The 18923-nt window shown below is 43.1% G+C and overlaps 1 protein-coding gene across 4 annotated transcripts in view; it reads left to right on the forward strand.

The window, feature by feature from the left end:
• SEC16B (SEC16 homolog B, endoplasmic reticulum export factor) overlaps positions 1–18923 on the forward strand; it is a 186985-nt gene that overhangs the window by 154667 nt on the left and 13395 nt on the right. For all 4 annotated transcript variants that reach the window (XM_066597480.1, XM_066597483.1, XM_066597481.1 and 1 more), the window contains 4 exons: positions 2780–2881; positions 3248–3344; positions 5456–5535; positions 5623–5697. In XM_066597480.1, the coding sequence (XP_066453577.1) occupies positions 2780–2881; positions 3248–3344; positions 5456–5535; positions 5623–5697 (354 nt within the window). The remainder of the gene's footprint in view (positions 1–2779; positions 2882–3247; positions 3345–5455; positions 5536–5622; positions 5698–18923) is intronic.

Here is an 18923-nt window from a genome sequence, read left to right on the forward strand (position 1 = left end):
AAATATTCACATATACAAGGTGGCCCAAAAATGTATACACACTTCAACATGAAAAATATCTGCATGAAAGCTTTATTACTAGATTCATATAGACATCAAAGAACAGCTGTAAGTCATGTTTGACTTCATATTGGGTACCCAAAGTGGTCACCATTAACATTCAGACACCGTCTTCTGATTTTGGTGAGCTACTACACATACAACGTTGTGCTCGTGCACATCACATACGGTGTGTGGCAAGCTGGGGTCTACTTCCCTGCGGATCGCCAACTTCCAGACCGGAATGGGCACCAGCCGTGTAGAAACACTCTCTGGAGACGTGGATTTTCTTTAAACCTGGCTCCTGCCAGTCTTTATTCAAAGCACAAACAACGTAATCAAAGTCCATATAACGTACTTCAGTAAAACATAAAGTCCATATACACACCCCACCTGGGTGTTGAGGTTAGGGTGGTCAACCCTGTCAACCTCCTACCTTCCTGGTCTGCACCAGACCCTGGGCTAGCAGCCCTCCCAGCTCCACTGAGCTGTCTCTCTGGCTCTCTCAGCCAACATCTCTCTGGCTCTCTCAGCCAACATCTCCCTGGTTGTAGCAGGAATGTACTCTTATATCCAACTTTCTGACCACACCTATGGGCGTTTTCCCTTTTCTCAGGCACCAGAATGCCTGTCTGTTGCCCCCTACAGGCTGTTCTCTGTAGTGCACCTCTACAGATGCCATAGCTTTTAAACTCATCACAAATGCGTGCATTTGTCAGGCATGTTGGGGGTTCCTCTTCCAAACTCAAGTTGCCATTGTTATTGTAACTTACACATATTCTCAAATTTCCAGTGCCACTCCAAATTGGTCTTGCGTTGCTTGAAAATTTTAAACATGCCTCCATTTTTTTCACTTGGGTCTCCTGATGGCCAGATGGTGGCATTACCAATCGCGCGACTACTGAGACTACATATTGCCGCCATAATTCAGTTTGGATAACCTCTATGGAAGTGTGTATACATTTTTCGGGCTGACCTATATACATTAACTGACACTGTATCATCTTCCTTTAACAAGTGTGTTTCCTATTAAGGAAACTTTCTTCTAAGCGAGAAACGGTACATTCGAAGAAGCATGTAGACTGGCGCCAACTGGCCGATTTTCAACCATGTCATTAAATCTCACATGATTAATAACTGAGAAAACATAGTGTGATTCAATCAGATTTCTACATCTAATCCCATGTTCTTAACATAATAGTTAGAAAATGAGCGATTGCTGTTAGAGGATTAATCACATTGAGCAGTTAGTAATTGCCCAAGTAGCCAGGGCCTTTAAATACAGCTTAACAAGGAAAGCCGTCCATTGGAGTGGAGACTGCACAATAATAAGCTAACAAGCTTTTATATCATAGTCTGCTTGAAAATGCTTATTAAAGAATTCAGTCGATGGTAAATGCTAAGATGCATAATGTAGTCAGCTCTGTATGGCACATTGTTTACTGCTAAAAGATGATATTGCAAATTACAACACAGTGTGGTGCAAGATAATTACATTTTTTCTCTTAACCAAGACAATGGTACTATGTTTTAAGGTCACAAGAAAATATGTAAAACAATGTACAGAATATCTTAGTACTTTTACATAGGCCATTCATGATAGGGTTGCGACAAGTTCTCTTAATTTCCAAGTCATGGGTTACAGAATGCACCAGTCCACCCTCAGCATGATAGCAGCTATCAGACCCCAGAACTTACAGCAGACACACCATCCAGTTATTTTTACAGAGAAATTAAAGCCATTTTGTAAAAATTTTTGATGCATTTTTTGCCTTCCTGCTCCCCGATGTGTCATAGGCGACCACCTACTCCTGCCTTTACTGATGAAGGTTGGATGAACTCTTAGCTGCACTCATCCATACTTTGACATACCTGCAAAGTTACAATTTTACCTTAAAGAGGGTTGTCCCAGTTCACGCTATTTTGCTGCACAAAGCAGATTGCTCTGTACATTGTGCAGTGGCCCAGGTTAGTATGATCATAGAATGGTAGACTTGGAAGGTTCTCCAGGGTCATCGGGTCCAACTCTCTGCTTAATGCAGGATCACTAAATCATTGCAGACAGATATTTGCCCAGCCTCTATTTAGACACTTTCATTGAAGGAGAACTTACCACCTCCCGTGGTAAGCTGTTCCACTCATTGTTCATCCTCACTTCCAGGAAGTTTTTTTTCTAATACCTACTTTGTGTCTCCTCGCTTTCAGTTTCATCCCATTGCTTCTAGTCTTTCCTTGTGCAGATGAGAATAGGGCTGATCCCTCTGCACTGTGACAGCCCCTCAGATATTTGTAGACAGCTATTATGTCTCCTCTCAGCCTTCTTTTTTGCAAGCTAAACATTCCCAGATCCTTTATCCTTTCCTCATAGGATATGGTTTACAGACCGCTCACCATCTCTGAACTTGCTCCAGTTTGCCTATGTTTTTTTTTTAATTGGGGTGCTCAGAACTGGACACAGTTTTCCAGATAAAGTCTGCAGGCTGAGTTCCATTCGTTTCCCTTGGACTCAATATGCAGTACTAACCCGGGCCACTACGCAATGTATGGAGCTGTCTGCTTCCTACAGCTAGAAATGAGACAAGCCCTTTGATAAGTTATATTTGGGAATACGGGGGTTGTTTGCTTTGGTTGTAATGGTTGATAAAACCGATAGAATTGAACCCCATTTAGTTGAAAGGCTAATAATATAATCAATTTTGTGCCTACATTTACTTATAATTTCTATGTTCCTCTCATACAGGGATCCTCCTTTGGATGGTTTAGTTGGTTACGTTCCAAGCCAGCAAAGGAAAAAGCAGTCCCACCAAAAGAGGCTCAAGTTCCACCAAAATCATCATCTCAGGTAATAATTCCATTATGTATGGTATCATTAAACGGGTATCCCCCATCTAGGACATTTTTAGAATACCCACAACATAGGCCATAAATGTCTGATAGGTGCAGATCCCATATCTAGGACCTGCATCTATTTTGACAACCAGGGCCCCTCAACTTAATTTTTAGTATAGATAAAATAAAGTATCCCAATGTACACCAGCAGAAAAAATGCCAGTTGGCATATGTTTGGCTAATGAAGTTCATGGGCATGGCACTGTATACATCTCAAAGTCTTCCTGATATACCCCCCTATTGTAGATGTGAGGTGAACAAAGTCTAATACGGTTTATGTTCCCATAGTTTCTAAACTTGATCTTTAATATGTTCTTAGACTCAACCTCCAGTAGGACTTAGCAAATCCCAACTACCGCCTCCACCGGCATCTTCTTACCAACCACCACAAGCCACGAGTACCTCATATTACACAGGTATGGGTGTTGTGTCAATGTCCTAAATAAATGCCAACATGGTAATTAGCCTTCTTCAGACGACTGTATGAGCAGATACGCTCACCTCAGCGCAACGCATTTGCTTGATGGGCAAGAATGATTTGCGAATGCGTTGGCGCATAGTACTGTACTTTTTGAGCATGCAGGGCCTGTTCATATACGCACGCAAAACCCCCCAATCCCTGATTCAAAAGGCTATTTAGTCTAATGAGGTCCAGATGCGTTCTTTACCCCACGGTTTTACACTACATTTCATGCATTTGTACACCCACCATAGACTTCTATGAGGTCCTGTGGTGCTCAAAAGCACATAAAATAGGGCGTGAAATCAGTGCGTTTTATTCTTTGTGTATTGCGCACACAAATTTTGGGTGCGCAAGTACGTGCAGAAATACGCCCATCTGAAGGAGCCCTCATGTTGTGAGTGCATTTCGCAGTCAGAATCTGCATCTGGCGTGGAATTTCTGTGCGATGTGCACTTACCCTAATCCTGGTAAGCAGGCACGGGAATAAGATATTCAAAGGGGCTTTTCATTTTCTTAGAACCTAGCTACAAATTAAGTAACGAATATAGAAATAATTTCATGTGATGCAAAAATTCTTAAGGGCTCCTGCAGACGGGCGATTTTCCACTTAGTTTTGCGCACAGAAAATTGGCCGCGAGAGCCTCAACCATTTAAAACCCTTAGGTTTCAATTGGTTCCCTCACACTGCTCGATTTTCCCCATGCATTTCCGCCGGTGGTAAAGATACATGACATGCTCTATTTTTGCCCGCATTTATGCCCCTGAGACCCCATAGTAGTCTATGGGGTGCATAAATGCGTATTTGTAGCAATCAACATTTGCGTAACTCACAGTACAATTTCATGGAGTTAATCGATAACAGCAGGGGCTACTTAAGCTGGCCCCTCCGTTCAAACATGGCGTACGATGTATTCTGCGCCAATGTAAACAAGGCTGGCAGCGGGAAAAAGTACAGTAAGCAGCGTAGATCCGCTTGCTAGATGACTCAATAGCCCTCCATTTAGTGCACAATCACGCCCTCCTCTCGCGAGCGTGATTACACTTACGCCCGTGTGCAGGAGGCCTCAGGCCACCTTCACACATAGCGTATTCGCTGCGGACTTTTAGCAGTGGACAACCCACAGCAAATATGCGCCAAATTCATAGTGGCCAAATATGGACCTAAATGGTGCAGATTTAGCCGTGTTTTTAATTGCGCCTATGCTGCGCAACATTGTTTCGAGTTTTTGAATTACGTGTAAGAGATTTCTGAAATCAGCTTGTACTGGAAATGCCGCAGCGAAAACCGGACTGGAAATTCTGCACGTGAAGGCGGCCAAATAGTTACACAATGTTGCGCCAACATGTCTCTGTAGTTTATTCTCCTGATTTGAATGCAGTCGGAAGCAATACAGAATACAATAAGAAGTTTTTCTTAAAAAAATAAATAACTAAAACCTACTTTGTGTCAGCGGGCATAAGTGTTGGCCAGCAATTTATGCTTATCACGGTGAAGAGGACAGAAAATGGATCAACACGGTAAAATAAACGCCCGCTTGCCCTTTTCTGTACATTGATCCCGCTGCCCCAGTGTATTGCTCGAACGATCTATCAATGGATATACACATAAAAACAGACTACAGGCTTTTTAATTATTGATTGACCACAAACCAAAGTCTACACTTAGCAAAAATGCAGAAGTGAAGTAAGAACAGATATTTATCAACCTGTAAAAAGAGAATTAGTAGGTAGACGGTGAAGGCACCGGGCTGGGACCGGCACCACTCGTTAACGGTACCCATTATTAGCTTCCATAACGAATCACTTGTGGATTTTTGCATGGATCCTGCACGAATATATTAATTATTTGACACAAGCTGATTAAAGAGGGATTCTGACAGAGGCTTGAGATCTCCTGTTTTGATATCGACTTGTAAAGTGTTTGATTTGACTCCCTGAAACTTCTTAAACCCACTGGGAACGAAGTAATGACACAGTATTCACAAACTACCAACTCTAGAAAGCAGTGATGCCCTCTTATCAAAGCAGAGTCACGGCTCCTTTGTATGATATTCTCTATGACAGGAATTAAAGAAACTGAAGATCTGGAGAAGATCAGTAGCTGTTCAGTGTCATCAGAGACCCGGGGTCAGCAGGAGAACATGGTAATATACACTAACTGAGGATGGTGCAGTGTAGTTAAGTCACTGAAGTTCTTGCACTCATGCATCTTGCTCTTTGTTGTTTTTTAGGGAACTTATTCAACTGTTTCTGGAAGTCTGACGAACCAGCCGACAGGAGCTATTCCCCTTTACAACCCTTCACAGGTATTTTTTTCTTCCCTAAGAGCGTTTAACATGGACCATATCTGGTCTGAGGGTAATCAATTTTAAAGGGGTTCTCCAGGACATTTACAATCAAACTAATAATGACCATCTGTCTGTCTGTGCGTGAGTGAGTTACATGCTTTGCCCCTGATCACATGACCGTGACGTCATCAAAGGTTGTTCAACCTGAGTCAGCGAGTTACATGCTCCGCCACTGATCACATAATAATAATAATAATAAACTTTATTTGCATAGCGCCAACTTATTCCGCAATCCTGTTCCATAGCAACTGAGGCCACGAGAGTTTGTGGGGGATGAATAACTCATTCACTCGGGATGACCTCCAGGTGAAGGACCACTAATGACGTCACCGTCATGTGATTATGGCGGAGCGTGTAACTTACTCCGGATGATCAGGGGCGGAGCAAAAGTAAGTGAGTTACATTCTCTTTACCTGATCACATAACGGTGATGTCATCAAAGGTCCTTCATCCCAAGTAAGTGAGTTACATGCTCCGTCCCCGATTATATGATGGTGAAGTCATCACAGGTCCTATTCTGTGGCAACTGAGACTGCAGGGAGTTGTAAGGGATGCATAACTCACTCAGGATGATCCCCGGATGAAGGACCTGTTATGACATTACTGTCATGTGATTAGAGCGGAGCATGTAACTCACTCCGGATGATCAGGGGCGGAGCAAAAGTGAGTGAGTTACATGCTCCTCCCCTGATCACAAGACAGTGACATCATCAAAGGTCCTGTAAGCACGCGGCTGCTGTCCGGCTAGGTGTTTGTTAGTATTCCATAGCAACTGAGACTGCGGGGGGGTTTCTGGAGGAAATACTAACGAACACCTACAGCAGCCATTTGCTCACAGAACCTGTTATGAAGTGACCATCATGGGATCAGTCACCTGTGTGGGAACAGTCTGGGATCACATGACCAGGGGGTGATCAGTTTGTGATTAGACTCTGCTGTACTGCTTTTCATCCCTGCTGTATGAACAATGTATGTAGCAGAGCTTTATGTGACGTGCATGTAGCAGAGCTGTGTGCGCCACCAGAAACACTGGTACTATATAATTTCCTAATAATTATTAGTTGATGACCTATACTCTGGATAGGTCATCAGTAGTTGATTGGCCAGGGTCTGCTGCTCAGGACAGCTCTGGAAACAAATAACACTGTCAACATTGTAGTGGCCCAGCCTGGTACTGCAAGCACAGTGCCCATTGAATTCAAGGGTTGCTGTGCCCCTAGTAGTAAACCAGCAGTCCTGGGAATCAGCTAATCTTGAGGACAGGTCATCAATAGTAAAAGACCTGGAGAACCTCTTTAACTTCTGTTTATTAAGCGGTGATAGATTGCTGGTCATTCTTGCAATGGTGGATATTCATTTCTCATTGGGTAAACACTGAAGCATCTAAAATAATGAGTTGGGACATATGAAGTAGCAGTAGGATATACTGTAACACTACTGTAAGAAGTGTTTCACATTTCATGAAAAATAATGTTTAAAGGTTTATCGGGGCATTGTAGTATTGTGCATATAGGTGAGAGGAGGATGCACTCCTCAGTCAGTAAGTAACGGCCATTTTCTGTGATTGTTTTTAATTCTTGATTTCCCCTTTTGTGATGCATTTATTGTAGTATTTATAGCGTTTTTTGAGATTAGAAAATTTTTTTACCTATTTTCCAAAAGTAGCGTCAATCTTGTCCACAGGCTGTATCTGGTATTACAGTTTAACCTCAGTCGCTTGAATAGGCCTGAACTGTAAGGCTGCAGTCTCACATAACAGGTAACGGCTTGCGGCTCTGATTCCGCCAAGCTGCAGCTGCCAATGGGAGTGCAATCTTGCAGATTGTGCTCCGATTGGCAGCCACGGCTGGGTGGAATTGCAGCTGCAAGATGGTACCCGTTACGTGGGAATGCACCCTAAGACAGGCTTGTCCATGGGCTGTGTCTGATATTGAACGTAAGACCCATTCATCAGAATCTGTTTTGTACACCCTCCCCCGTTACATTTGCTTAAAGAGGTTGTCCACTTTATTGATATGGTTTACCAATGATTATTAACCCCGTAGTGACATCTGCTGCACATGAATGGCAGATGTGCTTGCAGATTGTATGGAGCTGCTTGGGAATCGAGCCCACGGTATACAAGGCGGGTCCTGGCTGCACCCTGCTGCAACAGGCGGCTGATATACGCTACCCATCTGATGCTTTGGTTCTCAATGCATCAGTTCAGATGGGAGTATTCCCGATGCGTAAAAACCTCCGGCAAAAATAGTGCATATTCCGGCCGGACATTTTTACGCTGGCCAGAAAGGATAGTTCTGGAACTATCTTTGGCCGGAATACATTGGCCGCTGCCATAGACTTCTATGGGAGCCTATGACAGCTGGGAGGGAGTTTAGCAGCTGCTAAACTCCTTCCCCCTCTCTGCTCCTTGCCAGCTGTCTGCAATGAGAGGGGTGGGATGATGCAGGAGCTAGTTTGCTAATGTCCCGCTCACCCCCCCCCCCCCTTGCCGGCAGCTCCTATAAGCTGGAGCGGATAGGGGAAGGGACAAGCTCTGCTAAGCTCCCGCCCCCTCTCCATGTCGTTAGCCGGCAAGGGGCCGATGGTATCCTGGGGCTGCGACGTTTATGCACCGAAGCCTCGGTCGTGTGAACGGGCGTTGAAGCGAGAGTTGCAGACGTGACTTGGACACGGCTGCCTCTCGCTCATGCGATTGTTGTGTGCGCTGTGGCCATGACACGGGCGGCTGAAAATGAAGCCTTTGTCAGAGATAACTCCGATCATGGCTATTAACGATTTAAATGCCACTGTCAATTCTGACAGCGGCATTTTAATGTCCCGAAAGACATTTAAGTTTCCAGAATGCCCGCTCTCCCCCCTCCATGATGAGATTGTGGGGTTCCGTTCGGGTGTCATGGCTCCTGAACTGTTGTGAGGGGCTATTACACGTCTTAATACAAAGCCTACAGAAATACAGGTATACAATACTCATGTATTGCAGTATATTGTATAAGCAAACAAACAATCGCATGTTCAGGTCCCCTCAGGGGACCAGAAAAATAGTGTGTGTTTTTAAAACACAGCCATGAAAAATACGGTTACGTGAATAAATACATAGATTTACATTAGCTGTATAAATCATCTTCCACCTGGCTCTGGCTCTTCCCAACTGATACTCTGAAGCCCTGCTTTCAGGCCATTGAAATCCCCGATATACAATAGCTTAATTCTACTATTGTATTTGTTACAAGCTTGATTCTGGGACTGTATTTATGTTATAAGCCTGTTCTGGTATTGTATCTTTGAACTGAGCTTGGTTCTGGTGCTGTATTTATGCCCCGAAATTGGTTCTGGTGCTGTATTTAAGTACACAGCTTGGTTCTGATACACTGTGTTTTTACTGAGCTGTTCTGGTGTGGGTATACTGCTATCTTGTTGCTTTCTGCAGAAGTAGAATAAAAACAGACCGCTTCTTAGTACAATATATATGTTTTTTTCTTATGACTGGGATTGGTTGTGGGCACAAAAAAAGAAACTTCTGCACAGGCTGCCATTTAACTTAAGGCCAGCAGTGCAAATGGATATCATGCTCGGGGATTTGACTGGCACAAAGTTTTCTCCATCTAAATCAGCTGACCGATCCAGCTGGAGAGTTCTCATTTAGGAGGAATTCATTCAGTTTTGCCTAATTTCCTCACATTTAATAGATAATCATTGTATTTGTTCTTTTGCCTAAATGCTTGACCGTGCGTTCAACTTCATTTGCCACTTCTCCACCGAGACTTGTTATTTCTCTAAATCGTCTAGTAATATAATATTATCCTCACGTGTATTAATGACCCCAAGTAATTTAGTGTAATTTCCAGAAATAAGCAAATCAATCCTCCCAATTCATAATTTAAAAATTGGTTCACAATCCGGTGTCTGTTAAGATACATAGAGCACATTTGTTTAAGTCGTCCGAACCGACAACCTGCCAACTCTTAGATTTACAATAGGGCTTTCACCCAACAGATGTCAACAGGAAAAAGAGAAATCGGGCATGTTGGACTTCTATGCCCGATCCTTTTGTTCTTCCTGGTGATAAGCTACCACCAGGGAATGTTTGTTGCGACTCTTTCCACTGTCGCTATGGAAAACAGATGATCGCTCAGCTGAACTAAGCGTTCACGTGGATGAAGAAAGAAATAGTTGTCAGACGAATGAGCATTCAGAAGACTGCTATTGAAGGTTTATGGGCATCTTTGGTTCATGGTTGAGCATTGATTTGCCATAAATCTAAAACAGTCCTATATATACTTTCAGCTTTTAGATTGTGAATTGACTCCAGCGTGGGACTGAGGTATCTTAGACCCAACAGAGTTAATGACTTTGAAGTCACACCCTTCAGTTATAGAGATACATGCCCACATCAACATGCGCACATTTTAATTTCATCATAGAATGGTAGAGTTGGAAGGAACCTCCAGGGTCATCGGGTCCAACTCCCTGCTCACTGCAGGATTCGCTAAATCATCCCAGACAGATATTTGTTTAGCCTTTGTTTGAACACTTCCATTGAAGGAGAACTCACCACCTCCCGTGGTAACCTGTTCCACTCATTGATCACCCTCACTGTCAGAAAGTTTTTTCTAATATCTAATTTGTGTTTCCTCCCTTTTTTTTATCCCATTGCTTCTAGTCTTTTCTTGTACAAATGAGAATAGGGCTGATCCCTCTGCACTGTGACAGCCCTTCAGATATTTGTAGACCGCTATTATGTCTATTTTCAGCCTTCTTTTCTTTAACCGTTCTTCATGATTTGCAGACCGCTCACCATCTTGGTAACTCTTCTCTAAACTTGCTCCAGTTTGTCTCTGTCTTTTTTAAAGTGGGGTGCCCAGAACTGGACACAGTATTCCAGATGAGGTCTGACCAAGGAAGAGTAGAGGGGGATAATTACCTCACGTGATCTAGACTCCATGCTTCTCTTAATACATCCCATAATTGCGTTTGCCTTTTTGGCTGCTGCATCACATTGTTGACTCATGTTCAGTCTATGATCTATTAGTATACCCAAGTCTTTTTCACATGTGCTGCTTAGCCCAATTCCGCCCATTCTGTATGTGCTTTCTTCATTTTTTTGCCCAGATGTAGGACTTTGCATTTCTCCTTGCTAAATAATCTTTTATGTTATCATTGCGCATACAGGACACATTGTAAGATCATAGTAAATTAGTTTGTAAGGTTGAAAAAACACATACGTCCATCCAGTTCAGCCCATTATGCTAAAATATTGATCCATGAGGTAGAAGCCAATTTTCCTAATTTCAGTGAAAATAAATTCCTTTCCGACTCCAAATCCGGCAATTAGAAAAAATCCAACAAATGTTTTTTTGTGAATAAACCCATAAATAACAGACCCTAGTGGCAAATAATTGGCTCCACAGTTAGCTCTAAATGGGTTTGTCTTCTGCTAGACCATTGGGGTTCTATTGTGTTAGTGTCAGAGTCTAGGCCAATCGGAGGACCCGCCCAGGTCAGAGCTATGAACCTCCATCACTTGGAATCGTTCACTCATCTCCGGAGTTTTTAATGTTATTTTCGGAACACGAACATTTTTAATGACTGTATTTGAAGATGTGCAAGAATCTCCATGGCATAAAACCAAGTCTCCACGCATATCCATGCTGTTTTGTAAGCAGCCCCAATGCTCCTGCTACAGATTTCTTTTTCTTCTGTTTACAAGCAGGTGATTTGATATTGTTACTTTTCATATTTTGTACCTGCCTCATCATGTCAGTATCCGTCTTAAGAATCTCTGCTTTATCCCTGTACTATGAACCTTTTTTTCATCCTTGATCTTGCCAATACTTTGAAAAGTTTGGCTTTGAATGACACACAACTTTGCTCTGCTTGGGTTCCTTATTAAGTTACAAATCATATTACCGCACCTTGTGCTGGGATTTCAAACTGCTGGAGGACAGAACAGTAAATTCTTTGAAGAATGGGAATTCTGCACTTCCCAATGAATTTTACATTATACAATAATTCATACAAGTTGGCATAGCAATATACGTTGAAAAAACAATAACTTAGCATTAGTTATATAGGCAACATTCTCAATGCATTAACTTAGGATTTAGATTCATCTTTTTGACATGTTCTCTCTTAATTAAATTGCATCTGGCTATAATTTACAGGTATCACTGATCTATTAATTATCTTCTTGTTTGTGGTTCCAAGTATCACTAGTCTGAGAAGTCGCATAGAGAGTAAAAGGAGATCTTTGCGTTAAATAGAGCAAAGAGAATAGAGGAAGCAATAATATATTGACAAATAACCACAGTCACACATCGCGGTTGCCTAACGGTGCAATATGTTTGCCTTGCTTTATGTCTGCCTTCCCAGTTGGATCAACCTTGGTTTGGACAAAGATAATGCACATGGCAAATGAGCTGCTCAGCTGCTATAAGTGACAATAGGCAAAGTGTTGTCCATTTTCAGGTTGTCAATGATTCACTTAAAGGGGTTTTCCAAGTGTTAAAAGAAGTTCTCTGTATTTTGTACTTTATGACCATTCTGTCCTCGCTGTATCCCCATAACATAGTAACATAATATGCAAGGCTGAAAAAAGACAAGTATACATCCTTCCCAACTCCATAATGGCAGTCAGAATAATCCCTGGATCAACGCTCTTCACAGAAAAGTTCTTTCCTGACTCCAAGTCCGGCTGTGGGAAGATTCCCAGGTCAATAACCCTTCTGGCTATTTAATGTCTAAATGCTGTAATATCATAGCATTCTAGAAATTCATCTAGTCCTCTTTTAAACTCCTCTATGGATTTTGCCATCACCACATCCTCAGGCAGAGAGTTCCACAGTCTCACTGCTCTTACAGTAAAGAACCCCCTTCTCTGTTGGTGATGAAACCTGCTTTCTTCTAGACGTAGTGGATGCCCTCTTGTTACCGTTGCAGTCCCGGGTATAAACAGATCATGGGAGAGATCCTTGTATTGTCCCCTTATGTATTTATACATAGTTATTTGATCGCCCCTTAACCAACTTTTTTTCCAGGGTGAATAATCCCAATTTTGATGCCTCTCTGGGTATTCCAGTCCTCTCATTCTGTTTATTATTTAGTTGCCCTTCTTTGAACCCCATCCAGTACTGTAACATCTTTCCTGAGCTCCGGTGACCAGAACTGTACACAGTATTCCATGTGAGTCCAAACTGAATAGCAGAGCAGCAATCGGATCAAAGGGCAGCAGCCTGAAGGAGTATGACGTAGTCTGAAAACCACCTTCTGCCTCATTACTGGTTGAGGCCCCAAACCAAAGATGAGACAGAAGGTGGATTTCAGACTGCTTCATACTTCCTAATTGCAGTGTAGATAAGAAGCAGGTTGATGAAAGTCCATCCTGCCTGCTACGCCAAAATAAAGCAGGTTGATGGTTTGTGATGGTGCCGTGCTGACAGATGGAGATGGAGACATGTTTTATGCAACAAAAATGAACTTTACTGAGGCATAAATGGGATGTGCATTATTTCCCTCCACAGGAGGGTGTTTATGCTCCAACGCTACATCATAACACTCATTATCATTTTCTTAAAGTGATGGAAACCAAAAATCTTTCACAAAACAACAACCGTCAGAACACCTCTCAGGTTCTCCAGGTGGTAGCATCAAGATCCATAGAATTGTGGCCTTTACAAACATGCCCAATCTGGCAAGAACTTGACAAGTCTCTTTGAAATGGTCCTGATCCATATACACCCTGGGCTCTCACCCTACTGACAGCTTCTGGGATTCCACATCCAGCTTCCTCCTGGCATGTCGTGTTGAAGCTCATCAGCTATACAATCTTAGCATACCATACATACAATATGCAGGGGCTTTACACATCCCTGATAGCATTTTAGGACTCAGTACATGCACAGAAGAATTTACTAAGCCATATGCTTCTCACGACTTACTCCAGTTCAGTTATTAAGTCCACATTTCTCGTAACCACCCACGGCCGAGGAATGGAAGCCTAGTCTAGTTTACTGCTATCCTTGACTTTATCATGATATGACATATAACTCCAAAATGTGCAATGTTCCTCATACTAGGTGCCTTGCTGTGCTATAGCAAACATGATAAACATATATAAATTAAATCATTCTATCCAGTAACTATGCGAAGTGTTGCACCAGCTATAGCGCTATGGTCAACACCGTGCAGTAGCATTACCCATTTCGGGTAGTCCCACAAGCTTTTACACCCAACAGTCCCAGGGGATACTTTCAGCAGTCTACATTCAGCTAACTGTAGCTCCCTTTTGCCTTCATCTGCGCAGTGGCCACTGCACAGCCCTTTACATGGCCATCGCGTTTCTGCCTTATGGTGATAGCAGGGAGGGAGACTCCCTTTTCTCCCACGCACTGCGGGATCTTCGACCCCTGGTTGTCCAGGCGCGCCTCCATTTTAAGGGGCTGCCTTTATTTTGTCTGCACAACGGATGCTGTGCAGACTTTTCTTACACTCCCTCTGTCTGTCTGGGATGCTCCCTAGCACGGGGACACGTCTGTCGTTGCCACTCACCGGAACAGCCTTCGCTACTTTTGTGTTGCGCCACACTCTGCCCAAACTGCTGCTGCGTCACACTCCCCCTCTGTTGCGAAGTTTCTTTCTTTTTATATGTACTCTACATTGCCTGGAACCTTCGAGCTTCTTCTGGAGGGGGCAGGGCTTAGCCCTCCCTCCATTTCCCTACATAGGGTGGTCTCTGGGTGCTCACTGCTGCATCATCCAGGAGGCCGGATCTTCTCTCTGGCTCCAGAAGCACCCTGTCTCTACTCTGCCGCATCACAGGCGGAGGGGCCCAGCTTAGCACGGCAGCTGCCGGAGCAGCCTGTCCGCATTGTCAGTGGAGTGCAGAGAGTGGGAAAAGCTACTTCCATTGTGTTACAGATACATAAACTTTGCATACAGCTGAGAGGTCAATATCAGACCTGCTGATCACCAGTCAGTACCACTGCGGGGTGCACTCACAGCGAATGGGCATGCTGCAGATTTGTTAAAACACTAGTGGATGAAATTTTTTACCAAAATTCAACCCAATGCTGCAAAAAGTTTACTGGTAAAAACCGACTAGCAGTGCCGATTTTTAAACCCTCAGCAGCCGCAATTTCTTTCTCAAAAGGAGTACGAATTTGTTGCGGATTTTCTCCGCTGACTTCAAGGAAAGTTAAAATCCACAATCAAATCCGATAAGTGCTATGAATTTTGCTATACATTATCAGCAGATCTGCATCAAAATCTGCAGGTCCTCTGAGGAGCTGTAGATCATCTTAAATAACATCTTATGCAGTATCTTATATTGCACCCATACAATGGCCCTGGCACTACCCTCTGTAAGCTATGTGCCACATGTGGGAATGAGCAGGAGGTGGTAGAAGGAGGCATGCGACAGGTTGTAGCAGCAATAACAGCCCCTTTCAGAAGCCTTACTCCGACTCCAGCACCAATACCATGTCTTCATCCTCGTCTTCTCTTTACACCTCTACTATAGCGACAGCGAGAGATGGCCGAATGGAGCCCAGCAGCAGTAGGTAGGGGGATCCAAGCTAAAATACATTGTATTCCCCCATGGTTTATAAAGATAGACAGCTTTTCTGAGGGTCGTGGGGGGCATTGGCTCGATGCCATCTCCAAGAGCCCGGCAATCATTGGAGACATTAACAAGGATGAGGAGCACAATAAAAAGAAGGTTAGAAATGCATTGGCATCTAGCCCAACAGTACTGCCCACTGACCCGAGCCTCACATCCCTTGGTCTATCCAGATCTGCAGGAAATTCCACAGTGGCAAATACTGTATGAACCAAATCTGCATCAAAGTTGTGAATTTCTGTAGGAACGTAAGGTCGTGCAGACATCAGCTTTGAACGCATCCTGAATGACAACATGTTCAGATGTGTTTTCATAATTTATAGAGTAGCAAAGTACCGCGCATCACACTTAGCGTACTGTAGCACACAGAAAGGCGCTTCCTTTACTTCCCAACTTCACCTTAATGTCCAAAAATAACATAATCAGAATAATGGCAGAAAATTGCTTCTGAAGTTACTTCTGTGCAGATTCTGTACAGGAGAATTATATATCGAGTATACAAAAACAGGAAATCTGATACCTAAATTGAGTACATTTCTTGTAATAACACACATTTCGAGACCAGCAGAGAAAATCACTCAAGACTTGTGAGCCATTTGTACCAGTCTTACGTCTGATTGAGATGGAGGATAACCTGGTTATTACTTGATAATCTGGGAATTTTATGTAACATTGAAGGATTGCTTGTTCTAGAACATGTTTTAGGAGGTGAACATTTGTTTGTCATGGAAGACTATGAGGGAAATTTACTAAGCTCGGCATTTCCGACACCAGATTTTGCATGATTTTTCTTGGCACACCGAATACATTTCTGTTCATGTATTAAGTGCATCCCCGGCAACACCGTGCACCTTCAGAAAAATGTATGCCAGGTCTGACCTGGCATAATATAGTGAGATAGTGTGCAAGGCAAAAACAAGACATATGTCCATCCAGTTCAGTCTATTACCCCCAATGTTGATCCAGAGGAAGGCAAAAAAAAACCAAAAATGAGTTAGAAGCCAGCTTCCCCATTTAAGGGAGAAAAATTCCTTCCTGACTCCAATCCGGCAATCGGAATACTCCCTGGAGTGGAATAACATACGGCACTTTTTGGTGTAAGTTAGTCAGTCTGGGGCAACTGTGACCCCTTTTTAAAAAAGTGGCAGGGCCAGCACAGAGAGAAGAAAAGTTAAAAATTTTTGTGCAAATACCCTCTTGTACGAAAACCTTCAACTCTCACATAAAACATTTTATAAACGTGTTCGAATATGTTGAAATTGTGGGGCTTACTTACTAATACTGTGTAAAAGTTAGACTGTTCAAACTTAGACAAGACAGACTTAAAGTGAGCCAGATTCATCACAGTAGTTTTCCTGAATGATAAATCTGTTTAATTTTAAGACTATCTAGTCTAAGTTTAAACCATCTTTTAGTTGGCTTAGTTTAGGTAGAAAAAATTGTGCTAAAATTTTGTAAAATTTTTGGTGCAGTTTAGGTCACACCCGCTTTTGGACAAAATGGAAAAACTGTCCGAAAGTGTCTAAAAACACATAGTAAATGGGGTGCAAAGCATGTAAGACAGTTTTCTTGCATAATTTATGCCATAAAACTGTCGGACTTTGACTAATAAATAAGCCCCTATGTTTTACATTACATTTAACATTTTTTATAAGAGCATTAGCGGGGTTGTCCGAAACGTCAAGGATTATTTTTTTGATAGGTCATCAATAGATGGTCAATGGGGTCCATCACTTGGGATGCCCGCCAATCGGCTAATTCCTGGTACTGTAGGCTGTACGGGCTGCACAGGAAGCAGATAGTGCCGTCTGTATTGCAGCAGCTCGGTTTGGTAGTGCAGGAACAGCTCCCATTTAATTCAGTAGGAGCTGCACTACCAAACCAGGCCACTGCAGTACGATTAGCGCAGTCTGCTTCCTACGCTATCTGTACAGTGGTGCCGGGAATTAGCTGATCAATAGAGATCCTGAGTGGTCTTTCTTGTGAAAGGGTCATCAATAGAAAAAATCCCAGAAGTCTCAGGCAACCACTTTAACCTAATATCAGAAACCAAATGGAAACAGTCAAAATTGTGATTACCAATTGATTAAACAGTTTACCAATTGATTCTGCCAAATTGTGTGCAATTAGTAGTAACAAATGCCATTTATAATGCTCTGCACAAATGATGTGCAAATACTAGCATTGTATGATATGCAAATAGTAGTGTACAAATGACAATATATTTTTGGACACAGACAACTACCACTCAATTGCTCACTAAATTCTTCAAACCATCCGACGGACAAATGCTTGATGACTCATCAATATATTTGGGTCCATTACCTGTCCCGGACAAGCATCCATTTTTCTGCTCCACAGTTCCCATGTAGTTGAGCCACCTGACCTTGTTTCTACATCACAGGAATGTCTTCTTGGCCCCAATTCTTCCATGAAAACCACTTCTGGACAGTTCTCTGAACAGTAGATTGGTGTAACCGAGTTCCCACTGTTTTCTGTCAGTTCTGAGCTGATGACACTAATGGACATATTCTGATACTGAAGAGATATAAGCATGATGTGTCTGAGTTTCCTTCGCTGACCACTGTGTCTTCAGCGTTGCCCGTTTCTTTCTCCTTCTTCAAACATGCTTGAGCAGCACATCTTAAAATCCCAGTCTGATGTGAAATTTGTGCCTGGGAGAGACCCTGCTGATGCAGTAGAACGACCTTGTGTCGTGTTGCTGTGCTTAATTTTGCCATGGTGTATGATCTATGACATGAAACTGTCTTCCACAATCTAAACTTCATAGCAGAATTTGGCTGTTCCTCACCCAGTTTTAAGCCTACACAGTTGGTTTTGTTTCGGCCTACATATGAAAATGATGATCAGTACCACCTGTTTGGTATAGTTGATTAATCATACACCTGACTATATTCCTACTAAGTCCCTGACTTTATACAAGTGCATCTTTTGGCCAACAGCTGTCAAAAATGTATAGGCAGCCTTAGATCTACCTTTAGACTTAGCCTTTCTGTAAGATCCACTCTAGCCTTTGGCTACAAAAACTGCACAAAATGTGTGAATCAGGCCTACATTTTTTCAACCATGGTCGAATGACATTGACTTGTACAGGTAGCATTTAGGGCTTATTTACAGGACTGTAGATGTTTTTACGTGCGCCAACCGGCCTTTTGTGTGCCCGTTTAGACGGCAGGGGTCTGGCGCATACATGCTGAGCCCGCAATGCCGTTTGACATGGGGAGACAGTTTAGCTCTGCTAAGCTGTTCTCTCCCTTTCCTCCCCCTCTGCAAGGGACGAGGCGGAGCTAGTGTGCTAAGCTCTCGCCTCCTATCCGCCCCTTGTCGGCAGCCAGCAATGGAAGGTGACGGTACAGAGCTTAGCTCCGCCCTTGTCCCACCCCTCCCATTGCAAACAGTCAGAGAGGAAGTGGGAAGGGGGTGGGAGTTTAGCAGTCATGCTGCTAAACTCCCTCCCACTTCCCTTTTCCAGCAACTGTCATAGGCTCTTATAGGAGTCTATGAAGCCACCGCTGGCGTAAAAGTGCCCGGGCGAAATGCCAGCCGA

The sequence above is a fragment of the Eleutherodactylus coqui genome, chromosome 3 (assembly GCF_035609145.1).
Source record: "Eleutherodactylus coqui strain aEleCoq1 chromosome 3, aEleCoq1.hap1, whole genome shotgun sequence".
NCBI classification, from domain to species: domain Eukaryota; kingdom Metazoa; phylum Chordata; class Amphibia; order Anura; family Eleutherodactylidae; genus Eleutherodactylus; species Eleutherodactylus coqui.